The 24250-nt window shown below is 36.0% G+C and overlaps 2 protein-coding genes across 3 annotated transcripts; both read left to right on the top strand.

Moving 5' to 3' along the window:
- The first annotated feature begins 892 nt into the window (after positions 1-892).
- Positions 893-6026, top strand: LOC109167814 (probable DNA replication complex GINS protein PSF3). Of its 2 annotated transcripts, none has more exons than XM_019316891.1 (7): positions 893-1017; positions 3567-3612; positions 3749-3820; positions 4222-4322; positions 5021-5164; positions 5424-5563; positions 5658-6026. In XM_019316891.1, the coding sequence occupies exons 2-7, from the start codon at positions 3568-3570 to the stop codon at positions 5768-5770; spliced, it is 615 nt and encodes a 204-aa protein (XP_019172436.1). In that variant the 5' UTR covers positions 893-1017; position 3567; the 3' UTR covers positions 5771-6026. The 2 variants fall into 2 exon arrangements, with proteins under 2 accessions (XP_019172436.1, XP_019172437.1); XM_019316892.1 differs by having other exon boundaries at positions 3481-3612.
- Positions 6027-18206: 12180 nt separating this feature from the next.
- Positions 18207-19247, top strand: LOC109167898. Its single transcript, XM_019316967.1, has one exon. It carries the CDS (start codon positions 18207-18209, stop codon positions 19245-19247), a length of 1041 nt encoding a protein of 346 aa, XP_019172512.1.
- The last annotated feature ends 5003 nt before the right edge of the window (positions 19248-24250 follow it).

The raw sequence follows: 24250 nt of genomic DNA, 5'->3' as shown, positions 1-24250 counted from the left end.
GGAGCACGCACTTTTGTGTGTGTTTAATTACCAACTGAAACTACAGTGTATCTAAATTGACACTACAATGTATCTAAATCGACACTCCCTCACGCATTATTTTATATATTATCAAATAAAACTACAGTTATATCAAAATGATAATGTAGTTGTGGTGAAATGAAACTGCAGTGTATATAAAATGAAACTGAATAACATTTCACATATTTGAGTGCATATTATGCAATGAAGTTGCAGTCATATCGAAATGATCATGTAGTTGTGTTTTAATAAAACTATAGAGTATATAAAATAAAATTAAATAACATTTTCACATATTTGAGTGTATAAATATCTAAATGAAACTGTAGTTATGTTGAACTGAAACTGCAGTGTATACAAAATGAAACTGAATAAAAGAGTTACTTTTTGCGAAACGACGCGAAACGGGTGCCGTTTCTTTTCATTAAACAAAACGACATCATTTTGAAATTTGGTGCATAATTGATTATGCACCACGGTGCACGATATAATTTGCGCCACACAATAATAATTGAGAGTCGTATGAATCTTAGCCCACGGACTGTGGTTATATGAACCTTAGCCCGTGGGCTGACCCACAAAAGTCCGCAAAATATTGGCCGACCGTGGAGTAGGCGAGCCAATAATTATGTCATGGATCCAGGTCCACTTTGCAAGATGGATCCGAGTCAAAATACACTATTTATATACTGAACGTTCACAATTCAAATTATGAACATTCACTCATTCAGTATGTAAATTGTGAACATTCAATATATAAATTGTGTATTTTTAGATCTAAGTCCACATGATAATTTGCCGGCTTTGACCGTTTTAGATTTGGTAATGTAGTTTGGGCGGGAACTATTTTTTTTAGAAGTTTTCTTTTGCTTAATGCTTATATTCAGAAATATATTTTGACACTCCTTCAGCTGTCTACGGTCCGTCCTCTGCCCTCCACCACCGCACCACATATCTTCACCATTTCGTCTTCTCCTTCATTCGCTCAGCAATTTGGTAATTCCTAAATCCCCTAATTCTAATTGTATAAAACCCTAAATCTCTACCTCTTAAATTCCCTAACAATCGTTTCTATGAAGCATTGTTGAATCGTTGCTGCAACTATACTCTTTGGTATTATCTCATATTTTCTGTTGAATGGATTGCGTAGCACACTAGCACGAAATTCTGATTCAAAGCAGGCCAGTTATGGCCTATGGGTTTATACAGTTATACTCTTTTAAATCTATTTCTCGTTCCAGCTTATCCATTGTTTCTGATGCTGTCTACAGTAGCTTAGCTTGTCATCTACTAAACTGATTTTGCTTGTCAACAGATAAAGATTTGTAATTTGTATGCCTAACCAGCATTCTAAAGAATTTTGATTTGCTGGAAAAAAGGGAGAATTGCAATTTTTGTTCCAAATTATTAGATAATTGTTATTTTTGTCCCTAGTTTCTTATTTCGTCCTTAAGCTTTTATCTAGGTTGCTCTTTTTTTTTTTTTTTTTCCCTAATTCTTTTGGTAATTGCTATTTTATCCCTAATTATTGTGCAAAATATATAATAATTCCCCAAGAATTAGGGACAAACACCCAAGAACTAGAGATGAAAAGAACAACCGAGATAAAAGCTTAAGAATGAAATATGAGCACGGGACAATTGAAATTTACAAATTTTCTAAAAAAATATAATATTCTATAGGACTGTATTATGAGATTTGTAAAACTAATTTGAGAGATTTGTTTTATAATTGATTAATTGTTTAATTGTGATTAAGAATTGTGAATGTTGAAAATTGCATTTTGAATGAAACAATATTAGAGTGATTTCACAATATGAGACTATGAGAGAACGTAGGGGAGTTTTATCTCTTTGTCATGAATATTGTATTTGGTATTCGAACCATTATATCTAATTAATGGTGTTTCATATTTTGTCTTTGTGTGTGTGTGTTTTGAATTGCTTTAATTTTGCCCCGACTCAAGTATAATCCCTGCTCTGGCACTGATCCTTGTTTTGTCAAAGATTCCATAATGGTTGTCTTTGCATGTTTGGATAGCTATAAATTAAAGCTAATGTTTTTGTGCTTAGTTTATTTTCGGAACTGATAAAAGAACAATTATTAAGGCAAATGATATTTTGTGATGCTTAAGATGTATTAACTACTGCTTCTGCTAATCATTGATTTGATATGTTTTTTTAAAAAAATTTACAATGCCTTATTCCAATGGTATTAAGAGACAAAGCAATCATTTCATAGGCAATTAATCATTTATTCATTTCTTGTGATCTTTGTCTTAAAACTTTTGCCAATCTTTTTTATTGGATAGATTGGCAGAAGGCATATATATAAGACAAAGTGATGCCTTTATTTTTTTATTTTAAATTTTTTTGAAACATATTAAGTGGGTTTGGGTACCCTACGGTAGTATTAAATGGATTTGAGATGGTATGGGTAATATAATGAAGAGGTACCCTACTTGTTGCCAACCTTACCCTTCTTTCCTCTCCCTCCCTCCTCTCACCACTCCCCCAACCCCCTCTCAAATTATCAATCACCACTGCATTCTCTCCTCTAGTTTTTCTTGCTCATTGCCTGTTTCCATTTCGCCATATCAGAATTCAGAGTAACAGGTTTTTCTCATATGTAGGTTTTATTAATGTAAATATTATGTATTTATGCTTGTTTTTCCTAAACTGTTTATGAAATCTAGTCTTTCTAAAATACTAACATACTAGTAAATGTTTAACACCAAAGTAGTGGTGTTGGGAAATATTTTGGAGAAAAAAAAATGTATAGAGAAATTTACAATTATAGAAATCAGGAAATCATTTAGAGTTCTATAAATAAATTTTTAATCTGAATGGTTTGGGACTTTGTGGATTTTATCTGAATATCTGGTCATTAATATTCAAATTCATACAAAGATGGGTCTTCAGGCTGTGTATCACTAAGCATGACGCCAATCTCAACTATAGTGGATTACTCTAGCCTCTAGGTCTCTTTTCAGCTTTGCATTGATCTAATATTCTAATTTCTATTACTCTTAAATTTCTTGTTATTTGTTCACCCTTTTGATATGCAGGATGGTTCATGATGTATGTAGGATTGCTTCCATAGTTTCTGTGCCTTGAAGTGTGCCTTTCCATTTCATTTTCTTTTATTGAATGGTAGATGGAAAAATGTTTTATTATTATTATTATTATTATTTTTAAATATTCAATACAAGAATTACGAAGTAATTTTTTTTTTTTTGCAATTTTACATAATGATATTAATACTATTTTTAGGTTGGCATATTTTTAGCCTGTGTCAGAAGGCATCTTGCATCCACTATATGTGCAGTGTTCTATACTTGTATGCATTAATTGTGCAAGGGTTGCTGCATCCACTATATCTGATAATCATTATGTAATACTAATATTTAATTTTGATTTCGTGACTCTATTTTCATTTTGTTTGTGGTTGAATGTGCAGAGGGCTGAATTTATTACAATGATTTGATCAAAATTACTGTTCTAAAAAGAATAGTGAGGCTGATCTCAAACTTTTTTTTATTATAGGATGGCAAATTATTATGACATTGATGATATTTTAGCTGAAGAAGAGGTCAGATTATCCTTCTTTTTTTTTTTTTTTTTTTCTTTTGAATTACAGAAGAGCAAACCTTTTTCCTCTTTGCTTGTTAAATTAATTCTATTAATTTGATTACACTGTTTGCCTTGGTTTCATTTCTTTATTTCAGCTTGTTCCAGCTGTATTCCAGAAGACTGCCAATGCAGTTGGGATATTTGATTGCTGTGATGATATGAATAAGGTGAAGTTTCAATCACTGCTGAAAAATTCAGCAAAGGGGATTTTACCCCTTTTTTTCCCCTCATTTTTTGTTTTGATGTGAGGGGTTTTGAAATGGAATTGAAACAACAGATAGTAATAGTGTGTTCAGTATTTGGAAAAATTTTCCAATTTTCTGGAATGAAAATGGAAGGATAGAAAATGATTGGAAATGGAAAAAAAAATTGGAAAAATGCTTCTACAAAATGGAAAATGCAGATGAACAAGGTACTGTTCATCATTGATAAATAGCAGTTCACACTTTTTTTTCAAAACACTTTCACGTGGGACCCACTACTTTTTGTAGAATGGAAATGAAATGTTGGAGATAGAAAAAGTGGAAAAAAGGATAACTTTGACAAACTAAACACCCTAAACTTTCAGGTGGGAGCTGGTATGGAAGTAGAAATGCCGTTTTGGCTTGCCCGTGAGCTATATGTGAAACAAGCTGTGAAGATTAAAGTTCCGTCATGCTTTGACACCAAGTAAAGTCTGCATGCTCTCTCTTTTGTGGTGTTTTATACTGAATGATTCGATACAATGATTGTAGAATTAAGATTATGATAGATGTGTAAATGTCTTTGTAAAGAGTACGGAGCTATAACTTTGCCCATTAAAGTGACTGTTGGTGTTTGATATGTTGATGAATCTGATTCATATGTATATACACAATTACATCAACAAGACTCAGAGTATGATCTTCATTTAGGCACCCTACAATAACAGTTTCAACAAAAATCTAATATCAATCATTTAGCCTGCTTCTCTTTCTTTCCGTAAATTACTAAGCTATTAAGTATTAAACTAAAGTATGTAGCTACTTGAATTGTTTTGGAACTGCTAATTGGGATGTCAAATTTGTTATGGTCTGCAGTTAACATATGGACTAATTTGGAGAAAGTTTGATCCTAATTTGCACATGCTTTTGTGCCTTTAAGTCAGATCTTGTTCAATTTAGTAGATGAAGTGAAACTTTTTTTTTTTTTTTTTTTTTTTTTTTTTTTTTTTTTTAATTTTATAACTTAATCCCTTGCTACACTAGATCTGAACAAGAGTTGATCTCAAACTAAACTATGCACTATACTCCCCTTTAGTGAAAGGAGGCTTGTTAGAAATTATTTATGATATCTTCTTTTTAGCTTACTAGGACTGCTTTATTTTATTGTTGTGATGTATTCACCAGGGAGAGACCCAGAGATAGACATCGGGATGAACCTCTCAAAAGGAGGGATAGAACAAAGGATGAGATCGGAGCTGATGCTGCACATGTGGATTTGAGAGGCCGATGCCCATATTTTTACAACTTTGGATGCAAGATAGCAAGACTGTGAGTTACTTGTATCTTCATTTTATATATGTTGCATCAAATGCCGCTTTATATGCTTGCGTTCGTTCAACTATGATGTTTTTGAAATTGAATTGAAACTGTTGGCAATTTGGCAATCAACATAAATTTATCAATTTGGTAAGATGGTAATTACACTGCAGGAAATAATGTGTTTCATACATGCAAATACTTTATAATTTGTTGAATATGATTTGCATCTTTTAGTATCTGCAACTTCACTGCATCTTTGTTTGTGTAGAACCGGTGACAAAACAATAGGGCCTTTTCTGTTGGTTGCATTTCGGACGAGATACAAAGAAGTGTTGATCAAGGCATACACTGCAGCATCCGCAGTGGCTTCCAAACACTTAACACTTCTAACACAGGAAGAGATGAAATGTAAGCTTTTTAGAACCTCCTCTCATTCTTCACTATTCTTTCGTCGTGGGTGCAATGGAACAAATATGTATAAAACTCACTTGTTAATGTGAAGTGTACGAGGCTGGGCAATCCTCAACAATGGCTTTCAAGAAATGGCGGATGGGTGGACCTAGACTGCTGAAAGCTTCTGTGCTTGGGAGAAGAAAGAGAAAGCCAACCGAATAGATTTTGTTATCTTTGTGTAATCATCAATCAGTCAGCTATTAGCTAGGAAGTGAAACTGATACGTGCTTGTACCAATAGCATTCAGTGCAGATCTATTCTCATGTACTGTCGTAATAGAAACTAAGCATAAACAGTAGGGAGAAGAGAAGAAAGGGTGTAGAAAAGGGAGATGAGAAAGAAGTTGAAAGTTTCATTCAAAACTCAGCATAAGGACCCTTATTACATAAACAGTCAATATATAATCTTGCTCAAACTATTCCCTCAAAGCCTCAATTGAATTCCACTACACAAAAGTAGAAAATAGCAAAAACTGGAATTTAAATCAACTAAACTACAAAAGGGCATTGTTGGATACTTGGATTAAGGCCAATTGTAGCCAATTGCTAAGTGCTAAATTATGTCGTTGGACCCTAGCTCAACTGCCTCCAACTGCTACTTCAAGTGATGTCATTTCTTGCTCAATGTTCTTCCTTCTCAGCCTCCATCTTTCTTCTTTTTGCTTTCTTAAGCTTCCTTATTAGTTTCCTTTCATTTGTTCCACCATTGAGGGTTGTTACAATACCCCCTCCTACAGAAGATCTGTCTCCAAGAACCAAACAATGGAAACTCGCTTATGATGATAGTCTTCCCAAGTTGCTTCTTCTTTAGGTAGATTAGACCATTGCACTAGGATTCGTACCACTGCCTTATTGTTCCTTTTAACCAATCTTTTCCTAAGTATAGCCACTGACTCAGCCAAAATGGGTCCTTCCTGACCAGTTACGGGAGGATCAATATGAGGAATAATTCTCTCTCCGTTCCTGGTGGTAGCAGTAGTTTGTAGGCAATTAGTATCTTGAAGACAACTTTAAATTACTCCTAGTTTTACAGAATCATTATATTCGTCTCCGGCCGGATCGGAAGTTATATTTACAGAATCACATGCACTGAAATACTGATGTATGTTTTATATAAAAGAACCTTAGTTTTAGCATCTCTTAGTTTAGATTGCAAAATTGAACACTAACATTTCATATAACAAAAATAAGTTCACAAAACACATTTCAGTGCATGTGCATGTAATTCTGTAAATATAACTTCCGGCCGGAGAAGGCAAAATCATATATGTCAGGTTGCACAAATTAAAAATAGGATTCAAGGGGATCGTCATAGGATGCAAGGGGAAATCATAGGATGCAAGGGGATCATAGGATTTAATTTACAAGTAAGAAATTGAAAGGTTGCACAAAAATAGGATGCAAGGGGAAGGCAAAATCATATATGTCAGGTATTCATTTTAGTTTTCTATGAGATTATATTGCACAATGTAGAAAAAATTGCTATTGAAGTATATACTCTAAACTGATAAAAGATATATGTAAATCCAACTTCACATTAAATAAAAGGATGGGCTCATATCAATTTGGGGGAAAAAATTGCCCAGCAATAAATCTAATATAATTACTGCATATCTGAAACCAACCCTATAGGGAAATAGCTACATTTAAAATGAAGACATCAATTATGGGTCAAATAAAGTTATTTAAAATAAGATCACAGTTCATAAGAAAAATTCACATAGCTCTATCTATTCATGTAAAGAAACAAAATGGTGAAGTATAATAGGAGTACGTGAAGAGAAAGTTAGCAGCATAAACAACATTTTTGCGGATGGGAATATTATCTTTCTTTCTGTTTTTTTTTTTTTTATTATTTTATTTTATTTTTTTATTTTTATTTTTTTTATCCTATATATGTATAATCTCTTTGCCATTATGCTTTAAACATATAAGAACTAAGTTAGTATATGTTATAGAAATATGTCTTCTATATCTAAATAAATGTAATACAATTCTTTGATGATACAGTCTACTATAACAGTGCAACCACAAGTATTTTATTCAGTTTTAGATGAAAAATCACACAATTAATAGGTCATCCATGATAATAACAGTGCTTTGAAAAAATGGAACTCCAGGCATTAAGAATAAATGCTTTGTATTTGGCGTTTAGGCTACCTATTTATAATGTGTATTTGGGAAAAAAATTATGAATTTATGACAATCACATTAAATTTAGGACTGGAACAACAAAAATTAGGAGGAACATTTAGGGGAAAAAACACAATACTAATTTAGTACACATTATTATCATAGATTTTTTTTTTTTTTTTTTTTTTAAACATCATTTTAGACTTCTTTGTTAGTATTTTTACTAGCTATGATTTTTTTTTTTTTTTTTTGGGTAATAAAACAAATGGAAACTTGGAGAAAAATTGTTTGTATTAGGTGTTGATTGTAGTACTTTCATGTGGGATACCATATATCCTCACTTGATCTTTACCCTATATATATATACTAGTTTTTTTTTTTTTTTTTTTACGCGCATTGCACGATTAGGATAATGCCCAATGTTTTTTTTTTTTTTTAAGTACTTTAAAGTATATCAAGGCAAGATTATATTGGAATTGTTCATGCATAGAGAATTAAATGTTAAATTTACGTATTTAAATAGGCAATTCTAAATTTACAAATGCAAGATAATATAGTCAAAATTGATTATAATTGTCAATAAAATAATTGTATAGGTATGGTTGAAACCAAATAGAGGACATAAGGGAGAGCAAATAAAAATTAGCGCACAAAATATTAAATATATACTAATATTGAGGAGCTAACTGCTGACTGCCAAACAAGGACATTGTGAGATAGTTTCCCACTTCAATTTGTTGTGTGATTTGAATATTTTTTTTGTCAATAAATCCCCAAGTAGTTAATATGATTGGATTAATTATATATATTTTTATTTTTTAAAGCAATTATTATTATTATTATTATTATTATTATTATTATTATTATTATTATTATTATTATTATTATGTATACCCTTAGGTCATTTTACATGTTAATCTAAACATCTAATTTTTTCAAATATCGTTTTACCAATCGTTGATATAATTCGCTGATCAAATTCGTTAATATAATCCGCTAACGCTAACCACTAACTGTTGATTGTCAAACAAGGACATTGCGAGGTAGTTCTCACTTCAATTTGTTGTGTGCTTTGAATATTCTCTTTGTCAACAAATCACTCAAGTAGTTAATATGATTGACTTTATTAATTATATTTTTTTTTTTATTTTTTCATGGTATTAATAAAATACTTGGTAAATAAATATATATAGCATTATTTTGTATTATAACTTTGATATTTAATTAAAAAATAGTGCACAAAGAAGATAATAGACAATATAGTGAATATAATCAATTGATGAATTTGAATGTAAAGAATTTTTATATTGGAGAAATATAAAGACAATATAACTAATAAAATTATTTCTCTTAATTAATTTATTGATAATGAATATTTTTTTTTTAATAAAGACATTGTAGGGACAATGTAGCGAATATAATCAATTAATGAATTTGAATGTAAATAATTTTTATATTGGAGAAAAATAAATACAATATAACTAATGAAATTATTTCTCTTATTTAATTTATTGATAATGAATAATTTTTTGTGAATAAAGACATTGTAGACATATAATTTTAAATTAAAGAAATGCATTTGTATTATTTTTGGTTGTAGCTACTAAATTATTATTTAATTTAATATGAGTAAAATTGAGTACTAATTATACCAACTTTGATTGGGATGAGGTTCGAACCTAAGACCTTTTTATTGAAATCAATTAGTAAGTTAACGGTGAACTAACAGAAATTAACAGAAAAGATAATATTTAACGGAAAAGTTAACGGATAATTATATTCATTAAGGATAAATTAGTAAATCTTAAGGAAAAATTAAAATCTGATCAATCTGAGCCATTCATTTGATTAAAAAATTTGACCGCCATTTTTTCTACCCATTATAGGCTTAACTCTCTTGGGCTCTTATTAGTATAGTAGATAGTAGATATATATATATATATATATATATATATATATATATATATATATATATATATATATATATATATATATATATATATATATATAGATTTTGGATCTGGTGAGGTTACCTTTGTCAGGCAAGGTGGTGAGGCTCAATCTTGTACATTTATTTTTATATTTGGACGTCCTGGATCGATTCTTTTTAATTGCCGCGTTTGCTGCTTATATGGTAGATTTAGGGGCAGGATGGTCTTTTTCTTTGTATTTTAATTACACTGCAATTAATACTCCCCGATTTTGTGGATTTGTGTAGGTTAATTATGGTTAAATAAGATTTTAGGATTTTTATTTTTTTATTCCCATCTCTTCACCTTCGTGTCTTTGCGTTTTTCGTTTCGGCTTGTCGACAAACTGTGCGGCTCGTGCGATCTCCTCTCCGGTGCGATTCTTCTCAGTCCGTGTTCCACAATCCATCGTTGACGCCGTCCTGCTTTCCTCGTATCGTTCGCGTAGTAGTCATGGCAGGTTCTTCCAACTGGCGGTCCAAGCGTCAGAAGGGGGGGGGGGGGGGGGGTGTTCTTCCGGTTGCATTCCAGGAATTCCTGTAGCCGCGGCTATGTGTATGGTCTTTCATTGCTTATTTGTTTCTTGTGCTGATGTTGCATGTCTACGGTGACTACTCCGATGTCGGGGGTTTTGCTCTGTTATGTTCCGGGGTTTGGGGGTTTCGGTTTAGTCGGATATTAAGGTTTATTTGGGGGGGGGGGGCGGGGGGGGTACTCCATCTGATGCATTTGTAGGTTTTTTTTTTTTTTTTCCGGTGAATGTCGTTTTCCGACCTTCAAGGTCTGTGCATGGCCGCGGTTTTGTCCGTTTTAACTGATTATCCGACGATAATATTGTCTACCACTTCTCTCTTGAATACTAGATGATTGTATTTTGTGTATAGAAATTGTTAGAGGACCATTTTACTTAGAAGCTTATGTGTCATCATTATAGTCGGATAATCAGTTAAAACGACTTGAATAATATTATATCATATGGAGAATTCTTACATAAATCTCTTGTACATGTTTGATATTCTCTGCTGCTATGTATTTTCATTCAATGGTTATGATTCCAGAAGCTGAATTGATGAAAGAGCGGTTTGCTAAGTTGTTATTAGGAGAAGATATGTCTGGTGGAAGGAAGGGAGTATGCATGCTCTCGCCATCTCCAATGCAATTACAAATCTTGCGGGTATATATATCTTTAACTATTGGAATCATGGAATCATTTATTCAACACACTCATTAATCTTCGTCTGGTTTAATAATTAAATTTGTTTATATATAGTGTCTCGGCTAACACCGAATCATGTAAATATGTTACATTCGAAACGTCGGAATACATGCATTTGCTTTCGTTAAATTTAAGTTCCCTACTTACTGTCTGGAAATTAAAACATCGGTCATTTATTACCACTACGTCGTAACTTGCACACGCTAAGAGAATAACTTGCACATGCTCATAACTAACTTGCACATCTGCTTAAAAGAAACTAGCACAGGATCAACATTTAACTTGCACAAACTCAGGAACTACCTATCACATCCTTAAAAACTAACTTTCACAGGCTTAAAAACATAACTTGCACATTCTTAAAAACTAACTCGCACAGGCTTAGAAAATAACTCTCACACGCTTTAAAACATAATTGCATAGTCTAAATACCTCACTTGCACAGGCTAACCTCAATCATTCATGCATATTGCACAGACATAAAAATACCTTGCACAGGCTTAAAAGCGTACTTAATGTCAGGAAATTAAAACATCGGACATTTATTCCCACTACGTCGTAACTTGCACAAGCTAAGAAAATAACTTGCACAGGCTCAGAACGAACTTGCACATCCGTAAAAAAAAAAAAAAAAAAAAAAACACTACCACAGGATCAACACTTGACTTGCACGGGCTCAGGAACTACCTACCACATCCTTACAAACAAACTTGCACATACTTTAATAACGTAACTTGCACATTCTAAAACACTAACTCGTACAGGCTTAGAAAATAACTCTTGCATGCTTTAAAACTCTATGATTACCGCATAATTGAAAATCTATAAACTAGCTTCGCACAAACATCCAAGAAAAATTTTCATTAACATTTTGTATACACACACATGTTTCATTGCATCTTTAACTTTTTGAAACCCATGTCGCACATATTTAAAATAATGCTAATTCTACAAAACTCCATCCACATGCACTTACTAAACACCCGCCATCGACTGCACACACCATGTCTTACAACCGCACACGCTCGTCATAATGTCTGCACAAACGTAAAAACATCCTACAATGCAAAACTAGTACGGTTGCACATACCGGCCTCTAGCCGAATTCGACATCAACGTGGCCGAGAGAAACAACGACTTCACTTGGTGTCTGCTATGCGAATGCTTTGCTACAGCTCTCACCCCATTATTAAGAATATTTATTACCATTATTATATAAGCTAATAAGATAATCACGTACCCCTTCACATGGAATATATTCCAATTTATTTGTAACCAAAAATAGCTCCAATATAATAATTACTTATTCACCCTTATGCCCAATCTACTATCTTAAATGCATAACAAATCTCTTTCAATCTCACCCTTCAATTTGTAATGATTTAATGGATGAGATGAGATCTCATGATCTCATCCATCTAAGTGACCTCATGGGATCCGGAGCCTATATATATATATATATATATATATATATATATATATATATATATATATATATATAAAGCCATCTGAGGTCCTTCGAGTATACTGGTTTTAACACGTTTAGTCCTAAACTTTTAAATTAACCATGCGTAATCCTTCGACTTTCAAATTGTTACCACCCATGATCCTCCCTTTACTTTGCTCCGTTTGGACAGTGAAAATGAAGGGTAAAAATATCCTTTCATGCTGTTCTTCCATTTTAAATCAAAATATAATAATTCCAGATCCACTACATGTTCTACCAATTTCAATTTTTTCATCTCCAAATCCATACTATATGCCCTAAGCATTGATTTGTACCCATTGTTCCATTGAGAGCTTTCATTTGTTTCTAATCCATTTAATATTTCCATGCTTAGAATGTATAGTATGGATTTGGACCGATTTTCTTCAATTCAGTAACACCAACCTTTTCTTCAATTCAAATTATAATGTCCCAAGTTCTGTTCTTCCAATCCCCCTTCAATCTCATCCAGCAACATCATTAACAACATTGAACTCCAAAATCCCTTTTTCATCAAATAATCGAAGATAAGGCACACAAAAAATAAAATAAATGGCTTCCAACAAGGCTGCAACCAACACTGCTATAGTTTCGTCTACTTACACCAACATTGAGAAGCCTGCAGTTTCGCCCCCTGGCACCGCCGCAGAAAACCTGCAGTTTCATCAACCGACACATACATAGCACTTTCGTCGACCGTCACCGCCGCAGTGACGCCTGTAGTTTCGTCCACCAACACCGCCGCTGAGGAAACACATTTTGTCGATCCCTATTCGTGAACGGAAAACAGTTTGAAAATTGAAGAAGAAATTGAGATTTGGTAGAAAAAGTTCTTTGAAATTGTTTTATTTTGACTTAAAATGGAAGAACACCATAAAAGACAAATTTATCCTTTATTTTCACGACCATAACGGAGCAAAGTAACGGAAGGATCACGAGCGGTAACAATTAGAAAGTCAGAGGACCACGGGTGGTTAATTTATATATATATATATATATATATATATATATATATATATATATATATATATATATATATAGGATCCGGATCAGGTCCTCATCCTAATCTTATGTGAGGACGTGAGGACTAATCTAGACCATTAAATCAGAATGATGTATGATTGAGATTAAAAGAAACAAATCACACGGATTAAGAAAACAAATCCCTTTAAAATATTAAAATATATAAATTTAGGGTAAATCAGTCTTATTAAAAGATGTGCATTCCTATACAAAATGTTGTGCATTCCTATACTGAGTGTTGTGCATTCCTATACTGAGTGTTGTGCATCAATAACTTCATTGTTGTGCATTCAAACCCCGCCAAAAAATCATACAGTGAACATCCAATGTTCTACGATGCATTGAACTATGTGCTATAATGCACAACTCCCTAGCCTATAGTGCACAACTTACAACACTAGGTTGTACAATCAGCACACACGAATGCACAATCGTACTACCCAGGCATTTATACATATACACGATAATCCAAATATAGACAATATTATACTCAAAAGAACAAGCGAAAAAAAATAAAAAAATACTGATTAGTTTGCATGGGCGAACACTCAATCAATGATGAAGAAATCGCGGCTCCAAATTGCAACGGTGATGATAACAAATACCAATTTTGGTTCCACGAGTATTAGTCTCATTTTGGTTCACATGTTTAATCCTTACCAATTTTCATCCACGACTATTATTTTAGTGTAAAAATTCATCACGCCGGTCACTCCTCCATTTAATACATGCCGAAATCTAAAAATTTTAAGGGTACTTTGTTATTTTCAACTTAAGATTCCAATTTGAGCATGAATAAAGAGATTTAAGCCCTAAGATCAATCATAATTCACAGTTCTCCTCCTCATCCTACCTTAGTTTGAGGAGGAGAACTACAAATTGGATTGATCTTAAGGCTTAAATCCCTTTTATTTATGCTCAAATTGAGATCTTAATTTGACAATGTCGAAAATACCTTAATAATTTTATATTTTGACATGTCTTAAACGAATGGGTGACAGGCGTGATGAATTTTGGCACTAAAACTATAGTCGTGGATGAATATTGATACTAAAATAATAGTTGTGGATAAAAATTGGTAGGAATTAAACATGTGAACTAAAAATGTCATTTTGCTAATACTCGTGGGACAAAAATTGGTCTTTGCTCAATTAGGAAGCTATGGAATATGTATTAGGATTAGAAATTATTAGGCTCAATATAATATTCCTAGAATAATATGGATTAGGAAACTATAATATCTCTAGGATAATATTAGTCGCAAATTATGCCGTGGAATCGTGTTCACCGAGAATGGTGAACACAAGTCAAAAAGACGTCGTTTTTAGGCAAAAAAAAAAAAAAATCGCGGATGTGGAGTTAACGGCGCGTTACTGATCAAATTATGAATTTTCTGTTATGAGATTATGAATTTTATGAAAATTCATAATCTCATAACAGAAAATTCATAATCGCATAACAGAAAATTCATAATCTCACAACTGAAAATTCATAATCTCATAACAGAAAATTCATAATCTTATAACAGAAAATTCATAATCTCATGGTTCCAAAGTGAATGTGTAGGCATGGTTCCAAAGTGAATGTGCAGGCATGGATTCATAATTTATGAATGTACGTGATTTCGGACGGGAATATGTGGGCATGGTTCCAAAGTGAATGTGCATGCATGAATTCATAATTTATGAATGTCCGAAACTCCGAAATTATGAATGTAATGAAAATTCATAATCTCATAACAGAAAATTCATAATCGCATAACAGAAAATTCATAATCTCATAACTGAAAATTCATAATCTCATAACAGAAAATTCATAATCTCATAACAGAAAATTCATAATCTCATAGTTCCAAAGTGAATGTGTAGGCATGGTTCCAAAGTGAATGTGTAGGCAGTCACGTAATTAATTAATTAAAAAAAAAAAAAAAAGAAAGATAACGGTGCACTAACACCGTTGGAACCGTGTTCACCATGAATGGTGAACACGGTTCCATGGCATAACGTCTGAATATTAGTACAATATTCTCAAAATAATTTTGGGTCACATAATATATTTTAATAATAGGCTAGTATAATTATGGATTATATGATAGAATAATTTTGAAGATATTAGTGTCAAAATAATTAGATATTACAATCTACCCCTTAGGATGCTTCGTCCCCGAGACCCAAATCATATTAATTACCAAAATAATCCAGTAATGACCACTAAAAGAATAAGCAATAACATAAACAAATAAGCAATCAAATTAATTTTTTTCACCAAGGCCAAATAAATTTATCAAATTAGATGACACCATTTATAGTACACATAATGCATCAAATTACAAATACCATAGTAATATGCGAATAATCAAATAAATATGCATTAATATGCAATATCTCACATCTTCACTATGGCTTTCAAAATTTTTAATTCCTATATCCTCGATCTCATAACCTAGGTCTCATAATCTTTCAGAAAATTCTAACAATGGGTGAGATGCCTATGTTTGTTTTATTCTTCTTTAAGTTGGGAAAAAAAAAGATAAAACAAAATGAAACAGATTATTCATCCAAAAGGGTAGTTCGCTTTTTCTCTCTAGGGTTTTCTAGAGCTCTATCTACGTTCCTACTAGGGTTTCTGCCTAGGGTTCCGTTTTGCTTCGTTTTTTATGGTGACTTGTGCGACGTTTCCAGTGCTAATCACCGCGCCTGGTGTGGACGATGGAGCGACAGCCAAACGCCGATGTTGAGGAGTTGGTGGAGGGGTATGCGGGGATCACCTTGCATGACGAGGAGGATATGTTGGTTCCGGCAGGGGAGGTTGTTGCAGCGGAGACGGGGGGTGAGCGCCGTACGTGGGTTCTTGTCGGAAGGTTCTTGACGCGACGTATAGTGAAGCTTGAGTTCATGCGGGAGGTTTTGGCCTCCGTGTGGCAGCCCGTGTGTGGTGTGCAGGTCTCAGAATTACAACCTAATCTCTTTATGTTTGTTTTCTATCATCAGACAGACTTGCAGCGTGTGTTGGATGAGGGGTCATGGTCGTTTGGTAATCACACCTTAGTGTGTAGACCGGTGGAAGACGGGGTACTGCCGGTGGATGTGGTGCTTTATAGTGTTGATATGTGGGTCTAGGTCTATGGACTCCCAATGGGATATACGTCCACGGTCATACAAGAGCAGGTTGGTAATTTCCTTGGCGGGTTTGTGAAGGGGGATGAGAGGGTTGATGACCGGCCGTGGAAGGCGTTTTACCGGATCCGTGTTAGTATTCCGGTGGCTAAACCCTTGCGGCGGAGGATGAAGTTGGCTAAACGGGATAATACGTGGTGTTGGGTGAGTTTCAAGTATGAAAGGTTACACATTTTTTGTTTCTTTTGTGGCTTGCTAGGCCATTCATACAAGTTCTGTTTGCAAGCACGTAATTCAACTCTCACGGTGGATCAATATCCGTATGGGGTTGAGATGAAGGCGGGGTTGCCGCGTGGACCAAGGTCGGCTGGCCATTCTTGGTTGGTTCCGGTGGGGGTGAAGAGGGAGGAGGTGGTTGTGGGAGGGGGGATGCCGGTTGTCTCGGGAATGGAAGGCAGTTTGGGGGGTGTTCCGGTAGGGCAGCCGGTGGCGGAAGAGGGGGTGACGTGTGGACCAAAAAGGCGGAGGGAGGAGGGACGGGATGGTGAGGGAGTTGGGGAGAGGATTGGCGTGGATGTGGCAATGACAGACATTTCAAAAAACTTGTTCATGGCGGGTTCTGGTTCCCAGACCCGCCCGTCATTATTAGTACTTTGAGCTGGAAATGTCGTGGCTTGGGTGATCCACGAACAGTTCGGGAAGTGCTGGATATGGCGTCAAGAAAGAAGCCCGATTTTATTTTTCTAATGGAAACGAAGGTTGGTAGGGATCATGCTGAGCGGTTACGTGTGAAGTTGGGGTTTCAGGGTTTGTTCTATAAGTGGATAATAGGGGTTTGAGTGGTGGTTTGGCCCTGTTGTGGAAAACGAATGATACAGTGAGTCTGCTAAGTTATTCAAGAAACCATGTTGATGTAGTTGTACGGATTGATGGTTTTGCGCCTTGGAGGATGACGGACTTTTATGGTTTCCCGGATCGTGGTAGTAGGGAGGAGTCATGGAACCTTTTAAGACACTTAAGATCTCGTTCTACGCTGCCTTGGGTGGTCTTGGGGGATTTCAATGACTTGCTCTTCCAGTATGAGAAGAGGGGACGTTATCGGCATCCTGAATCGTTGTTGAGGGGCTTTGGTGAAACTCTGGAGGACTGTGGTTTGGTACAGATCCCTATGATCGCGTACCAGTTTACCTGGGAGAAGGGGGAAGGCACGGAGACTTGGGTGGAGGAGAAGTTAGACAGGGTTGTGGCGAGTGATGAGTGGCGAACGGTGGTGGAAGGTGCAAGGGTCTATAATATACTGACTAGGAGATCGGACCATTCGGCTCTTTTCCTAGACATACGGACAGGAGCGGGGACCCGTGTTGGGCCACGACATTTCCGTTTTGAGATGACCTGGTTGCTGGATGAGGGTTGTAGGGAGGTGGTGGAGGAGGCGTGGGGACATGGAGTGGAGGATTTGCAGACCCGTTCGGAGAGGTGTGGTATGAGGCTTCAGAGTTGGGGTGGGGATCGTTTCCATAAGTTTGGGGAGCGGATCACAAGCCTCAAGAAACAACAGATGAATTGTCGGGGACATTCCTTTGCTTAATGAGTTATTTTCATCCGGGGATGTTGAGCGAATTACTACGATACCAATTAGTCCTGCCTTTGATGATATGTGGTATTGGCATGGGGACCCAAAGGGGATTTATACAGTAAAGGGCGCTTACCGTGATTTAATGGGGACCGTTATTGTACTTCCCAGTGGCTTTTCATCTTGGAATAAAATTTGGAATCTAAAGGCACCCCCTAAGTGGAAGGTTTTCTTGTGGAGAGCGGTGAGGGGAGTGCTTCCCACCACTATGAATTTATATAATAGGAGGGTAGAAGCCCCATTAGCATGCCCTTTGTGTGCTCTATGTTCTGAAAATGTTTTACACTCTTTGGTACAATGTGATTATTCTAAATGTGTGTGGAATATTTCGAGTTTAATGGTGCAGAGTACGGTGGGTGATGATTTTGGTGCATGGCTTGAGTTGTTATTGCAAAATGTTGATGAGGAGCAGTTCACTTCTATGGTGGCCATTATGTACCATATTTGGTTGCAACAGAACTCGGCGGTATGGGAGCTTAAGGTGGGAAGGCCACGACACGTGCATGCAAGGGCGTTGGCATCCCTTGACGTTTGGCGTGCGGCCGCGGTTGGCACGGGTCTACAGCAGCAGTCCGACGCACCAAGTGCCACTGCTGGGCAGTCAGCCGCGCTACTGTGGTGTTCTTTCGATGCGGCTTTCTCGGCCGCAACAAGGAGTGGGGCGTATGGCATTGTGTTGCAAGACGCGGATGTTGGTTTCATTGCAGCCAAAAACGGACCTCTACCGTTATGTCAGGGACCCTTTATGGCGGAGACTTATGCGTGTAAGGAGGCCCTAGCCTGGCTTAGAGATCGTGGGATTATGGAAGTTGTGCTTCGGTCAGATTGTTCGAACTTGTGTCACGCTCTTGTTAATTCAGCGACAGAGTTTCGCACGTATGATGGTGTAGCTGTTTCAGCATGTCGAGACTTGATAAATTTATTTCTTTCTTGTTCTGTTATTTACATTCCCCGTACTTCAAATGTTTTAGCTCATTCGTTAGCTGAAGCAGCCTCTTTACATGCTTACTCTTCGGTGTGGGAGGATGTTCCTCCTGCTTTTGTTTCGGCTTTGATTGATTAATATATGCAGCAGTTTACTTTGACAAAGAAGAAGATTATTCATCCAAATTGAAGTTTGAAACTCATGTAATTGACTTCTTTTGGTTAACCCGAAAAATGAGATAGTGGAATGAGAGATCTTATTAGAAAAATATTAGATATGGTAGATGAAAATGGGACACAAAAGGACTTGACTGCTGAACCGTATGAGGTAGAAACTCTAAGTACGGTTCTAAGGGAAGGAATTTACCTACCTATTCCGACCGGGAAAAACAACCCCATCTAAGAGCTTCTAATTGAGATATGAATAGGCACTAAGTTGCACAAAAAAGTCATTTTTGGATCAATGCAAAGCCCAAAAAAGGGTTTTTATAAGATTTAAAAGGTCACATAAACCTAGGCTCCCAAAGATCTAAACCTGGCTCTGATATCGCTTTGTATTAGAGCCTAATCAATTTTATTTCTTATGCCAAAGATTTACAATCTATCTAGGCTCCCAAAGGGTCGTACCGCACTGATACCATCTTGTACCAGAGTTTAATCAATTATATTTTTAATATTCAAGATTTCACAACCTAGGCTTCTAAAGGTTCGTACTGCTCTAATACCATATTGTATCATAGTCTAAACAATTCAATTTTTTATTTCTATATCCTCAATCTCATAACCTAGGTCTAGTGACCTTTCAGAAAATTCTAACGATAGAGAAATGCCTATGTTTGTTTTATTCTTTCGAAGGTGAGAAAAAAGATAAAACAAAATGAAACGGATTATTTATAACACCCCCTAATTTTCCAAGCTAATTAAAGCCTTAAATATGCAGATATCTAAACAAAACATAAACACAGCGAAAGACTGAAAGAGGAATATATAAACTGAAAGTAAAAGGGGTGCTATGCCACGCTCATCCAGGGATGAACGCATAGGCTAACATCTGCATAAATCAACATCTAAAACCATACAAGTTCAAGCACTAAGTCTAAACTGGGCTCACAGGCCATAAAACACATGAAAGGAGCTACACTAGCTGGCACTAAACCGCGCTCTCGGCTAAACATCACCTGAAAGAAACACATAAAAGATGGGACGACGCCCGGTCAGCGAATAATGCTGGTAACCCACCAATACTTGTGAAATATCATACATACATATATATATATATATATATATATATATATATATATATATATATATATATATATATATATATATATATATATATATAAGTTCAAAACCAGGAGCAAAGGTCAACACAAGACCCAAACACTCACAACGAAGATAAGGGAACACATCCCAAGACCACAAAGAACAACAACGACTCACAAGGACGGCTCAATGCATAATCTATCATCACACAATAGATTAACACCCGACATGCATAACACAAAAAAATAAGGACACGACAAATGACAACACATGCCTTTGTGACAACACACGTCACAAGAAGAGAACTCACCACAACGGCTACACAAGCCTTCGTGACGTCACCCATCACGAATTGATATGTCTTCCTTATGCCCGGTTCCAACCTTATGGCTACCCCCAACCTTATGTCTAGTTCCAACCTTTACCTCCAGGACCCCTGTACACCAAGTCCAACATTTTCCCTCTGAGGACCGTCGTCCCCTCTCCGACAGATCTCCAACAGAACCACCGATTTCATAGTACACGAGGGTACCGATCGCACACACGGCAACATATGCCACCCAAGAAATACGTGAACCTTACACAAAGGTCACAAACTCCATAATCGCGTCATGGCCACCACGAGGACCACTGCAATACCTTGGTGACTAGTGTCCCATACCACTAATCGTGCAATCCAGGTACAGCCACACACACCACACCTCAACAGGAATCAATCAACGGATCACAACGAAGATATGAAACCATACTCAATCAAGGAATATATCACAGTCCAACAACAAAAATGAATAACACAAGTTATCATCAACAATAAGAAGGTACAAACAACACACACGCTAGCATTTAAACACCGAACTATCATGCTTATCAAACGGGTAAACCGAACGTAGTTCCGAAGAACACACAAGACTCATCACGGTTCAAGGAAACACAATGTTGAACACTTAGCATGATTCAAGACACCAAAACCTACATGGAATCCTACCATATAGTTCTAGACATACGAAACATCAAGAAGACGCTCAAATAGTTCCACAAAAGAACAACGGGAAGTCAAAAGACCAAATACCGAATCAAAAGAATCACGGGGAACAAATCCCCAACCAACCACATCATGTTCCCCGCGGGTGGGCCCACGGGTAGACCCCTACCCGCCGTTCCGCCCGCGGGTACATACCTGTACACCAAAATAATCCCTTCGGGGATTTTCAACACCAAGCTCAAATTCAAGTCCAAAACATGCCAAATCTCACCAAATACAACAAAATGACTTGAATCAAAGGAATAACTAAGCAATGACATACATGAACCCTAATAACAAGCTCTAGATATGCATTTTCAGAAGACAATGCATAAACACTCACATTTCATAGCAAAATCACATGTAGAATCCAAGAATCATCAAATAGGTAAGCAAAATAGATTTTGTAGAGCATGGGTTACCTCTTGTAGACAAAATCCTTCACTTAACACTTCACCAAGCTCCTAATAAGGCTCACCTTCTAAACCCACTTCAAGAACACACCAAAAGATCATAAAGATTCTATCTTTAAGAAAAGACACCTAAGAAAACACTAAAAACACAAGATGAACAAAGATCTTACCCTCCTAGATGCCCAAATGTTTGAAAGGTAGAATCTTGGAGACAACTCTTGAAGATTTGACAAAGCTTCAACTTGGCTTGGAAGAAAAGCTATCTACCTTTTTAGAGAGAAGATAGAGCTAAAGTTTGGAAAGTGTAAGGAGAGAAATGAGGATTGTCTACTAGGTTAGCTTGCATTACTAACCCAAGGTGGAAAGTCATGAATACCCTTACCAACATAAAGAGGTGTAAGGGAACAAGGGAACTCCTTACAAAGCTTAAGGTACAACCTTGACTTTGGGGTTGACTAGTCAATTACTAGTCCCCGACTATTGAATTTTCAAGATTTTTAGGAATTAAAATACCAATTGATTTAGGATTAATTACTTAATTAATCCCATAATTGAATTTGGATTACGGGGTGTCACATTATTCATCCAAATTGAAGTTTGAAACTAATGTAATTGGCTTCTTTTGGTTAACCCGAAAAATGAGATAGTGGAATGAGAAATCTTATTAGAAAAAAATTAGATATGGTAGATGAAAACAGACAAAACTTGTGACATATGCTAGAGATGTAAACATGAAAATGTGGTCAGCCATAGACTCCTACACCCACTAAACATTCCTAAGGAGGCTTGGTAAAGTATCTCCATTGATTTTATAGAAGGCTTGCCCAAATCAAGCCAGAAGGAAGTGAAAATGGTAGTGGTGGACAGACTAACCAAATATGCCCACTTTATTACCTTGGCACACCCCTACACTGCTGAGACTGTGGCTGAATTGTTCATGGAAAATGTCTATAGGTTGCATGGTCTACCCATAAGCATCATTTCAGATAGGGATAAGATTTTCACCAGCAAATTTTAGCAAGCCATATTCAAAAACATGCAAGTCAAGCTCAACCTTTCCACTGCCTACCACCCACAAACTGATAGACGAACTGAGAAGGTGAATAAATGTGTGGAAGGGTACCTAAGATGCATGATCATTCAGAAGCATAGCAATTGGGGTTCATGGTTACACCTAGCAGAATAGTGGTACAATACTCACTATCATTCTTTCCTTAAGTGTACTCATTTTCAGGCATTGTATGGCTATGCTCCACCCTTGCTTGGGTCTAATTCATTTACCAAGAGAGAAGGATTCAATTGGATAGCTAAAAGGGAATAAATCCTAGTTGTTCTAAAGAAATCCTCATACAGGCACAAAATCGAATAAAGTCCAAGTAGATAAGAACATGAGCGAAAGGAGCTTAGAGGTTGGGGATTGGGTTTATCTCAAAGTCCATCCCTATAGGCATGCGTCTTTAGCTGTCAAAGTCAATCTCAAACTGGCATCCAAATACTATGGTCCCTACAAAGTGGTGGAGAAGATTGGTGAAGTGGCATACAAGCTATTGTTGCTTCTTGGTTCACTATTGAACCTAGTGTTCCATATATCACAATTGAAAAAGAGGATTGGTAATAGCATAGTGGCTCAGTTTAAACCTCCAGAGGTACGCCGAGATGGGCAGGTGCTGGCAGAGCTTCTTGCTGTACTGGGGAAGAGGTTATTTAAGAGGAATAACCAAGTTGTCACCCAAAATTTGGTTCAGTGGGCTAAGTTTCCTAGAGAGGATACAACTTGGGAAGATTATTACCACATCCGTAGCCAATTTCCATCTTTTAATCCTTGGGGACAAGGATAACTAGGAGGGGAGGGTGATGTAACAGCCCAGAAAGAAGCCATTAATGGAGTTGAAGGAGAGATTGAGAGAAGAGATTCGGGAAGAAACAGAGAGAAACTGGAACTGGGAAACAAGAAGGAAGGGACGAAACGTCGTCGCATGAGGAGGTGGTTAAAAGCCGTTGAAGTTGGAGGCCAAACATCGTCGTTTTGGAGTAACCGTTGATGAGAGTTGAGACGCTCATCACACGACGTCGTTTTACTTGTCCGGTAATTATTTGCAGTTTTCCTTTACCAACTGTGTCTATTATAACTCCTATAGTGTAGGGAGTGGTTAATCAGCTTATATGTAAACCCAGAGGGGATGAATAGATTTTCTTATGCGAAATAACATATACTCAATTTTTTTTTTCTTTTCTTCAACCCCAAATCTCCTTCTAATTCCCTAAACCATATTTCTCTACTAAGTCTATTCCAGTTTGTTTTATTCTTCTGAAGGTGGGGAAAAAGATAAAACAAAACAAAACGGATTATTCATTCAAATTGAAGGTTAAAACTAATGTAATTGACTTCTTTTGATTTACCTGAAAAATGAGATAGTGGAATGAGAAATCTTATTAGAAAAAATT

The sequence above is a fragment of the Ipomoea nil genome, unplaced genomic scaffold (assembly GCF_001879475.1).
Source record: "Ipomoea nil cultivar Tokyo-kokei standard unplaced genomic scaffold, Asagao_1.1 scaffold3170, whole genome shotgun sequence".
Taxonomy (NCBI): Eukaryota; Viridiplantae; Streptophyta; class Magnoliopsida; order Solanales; family Convolvulaceae; genus Ipomoea; species Ipomoea nil.
Note: the sequence above shows the minus strand (reverse complement) of the source record. Positions and strands in the feature narration are given on the sequence as shown.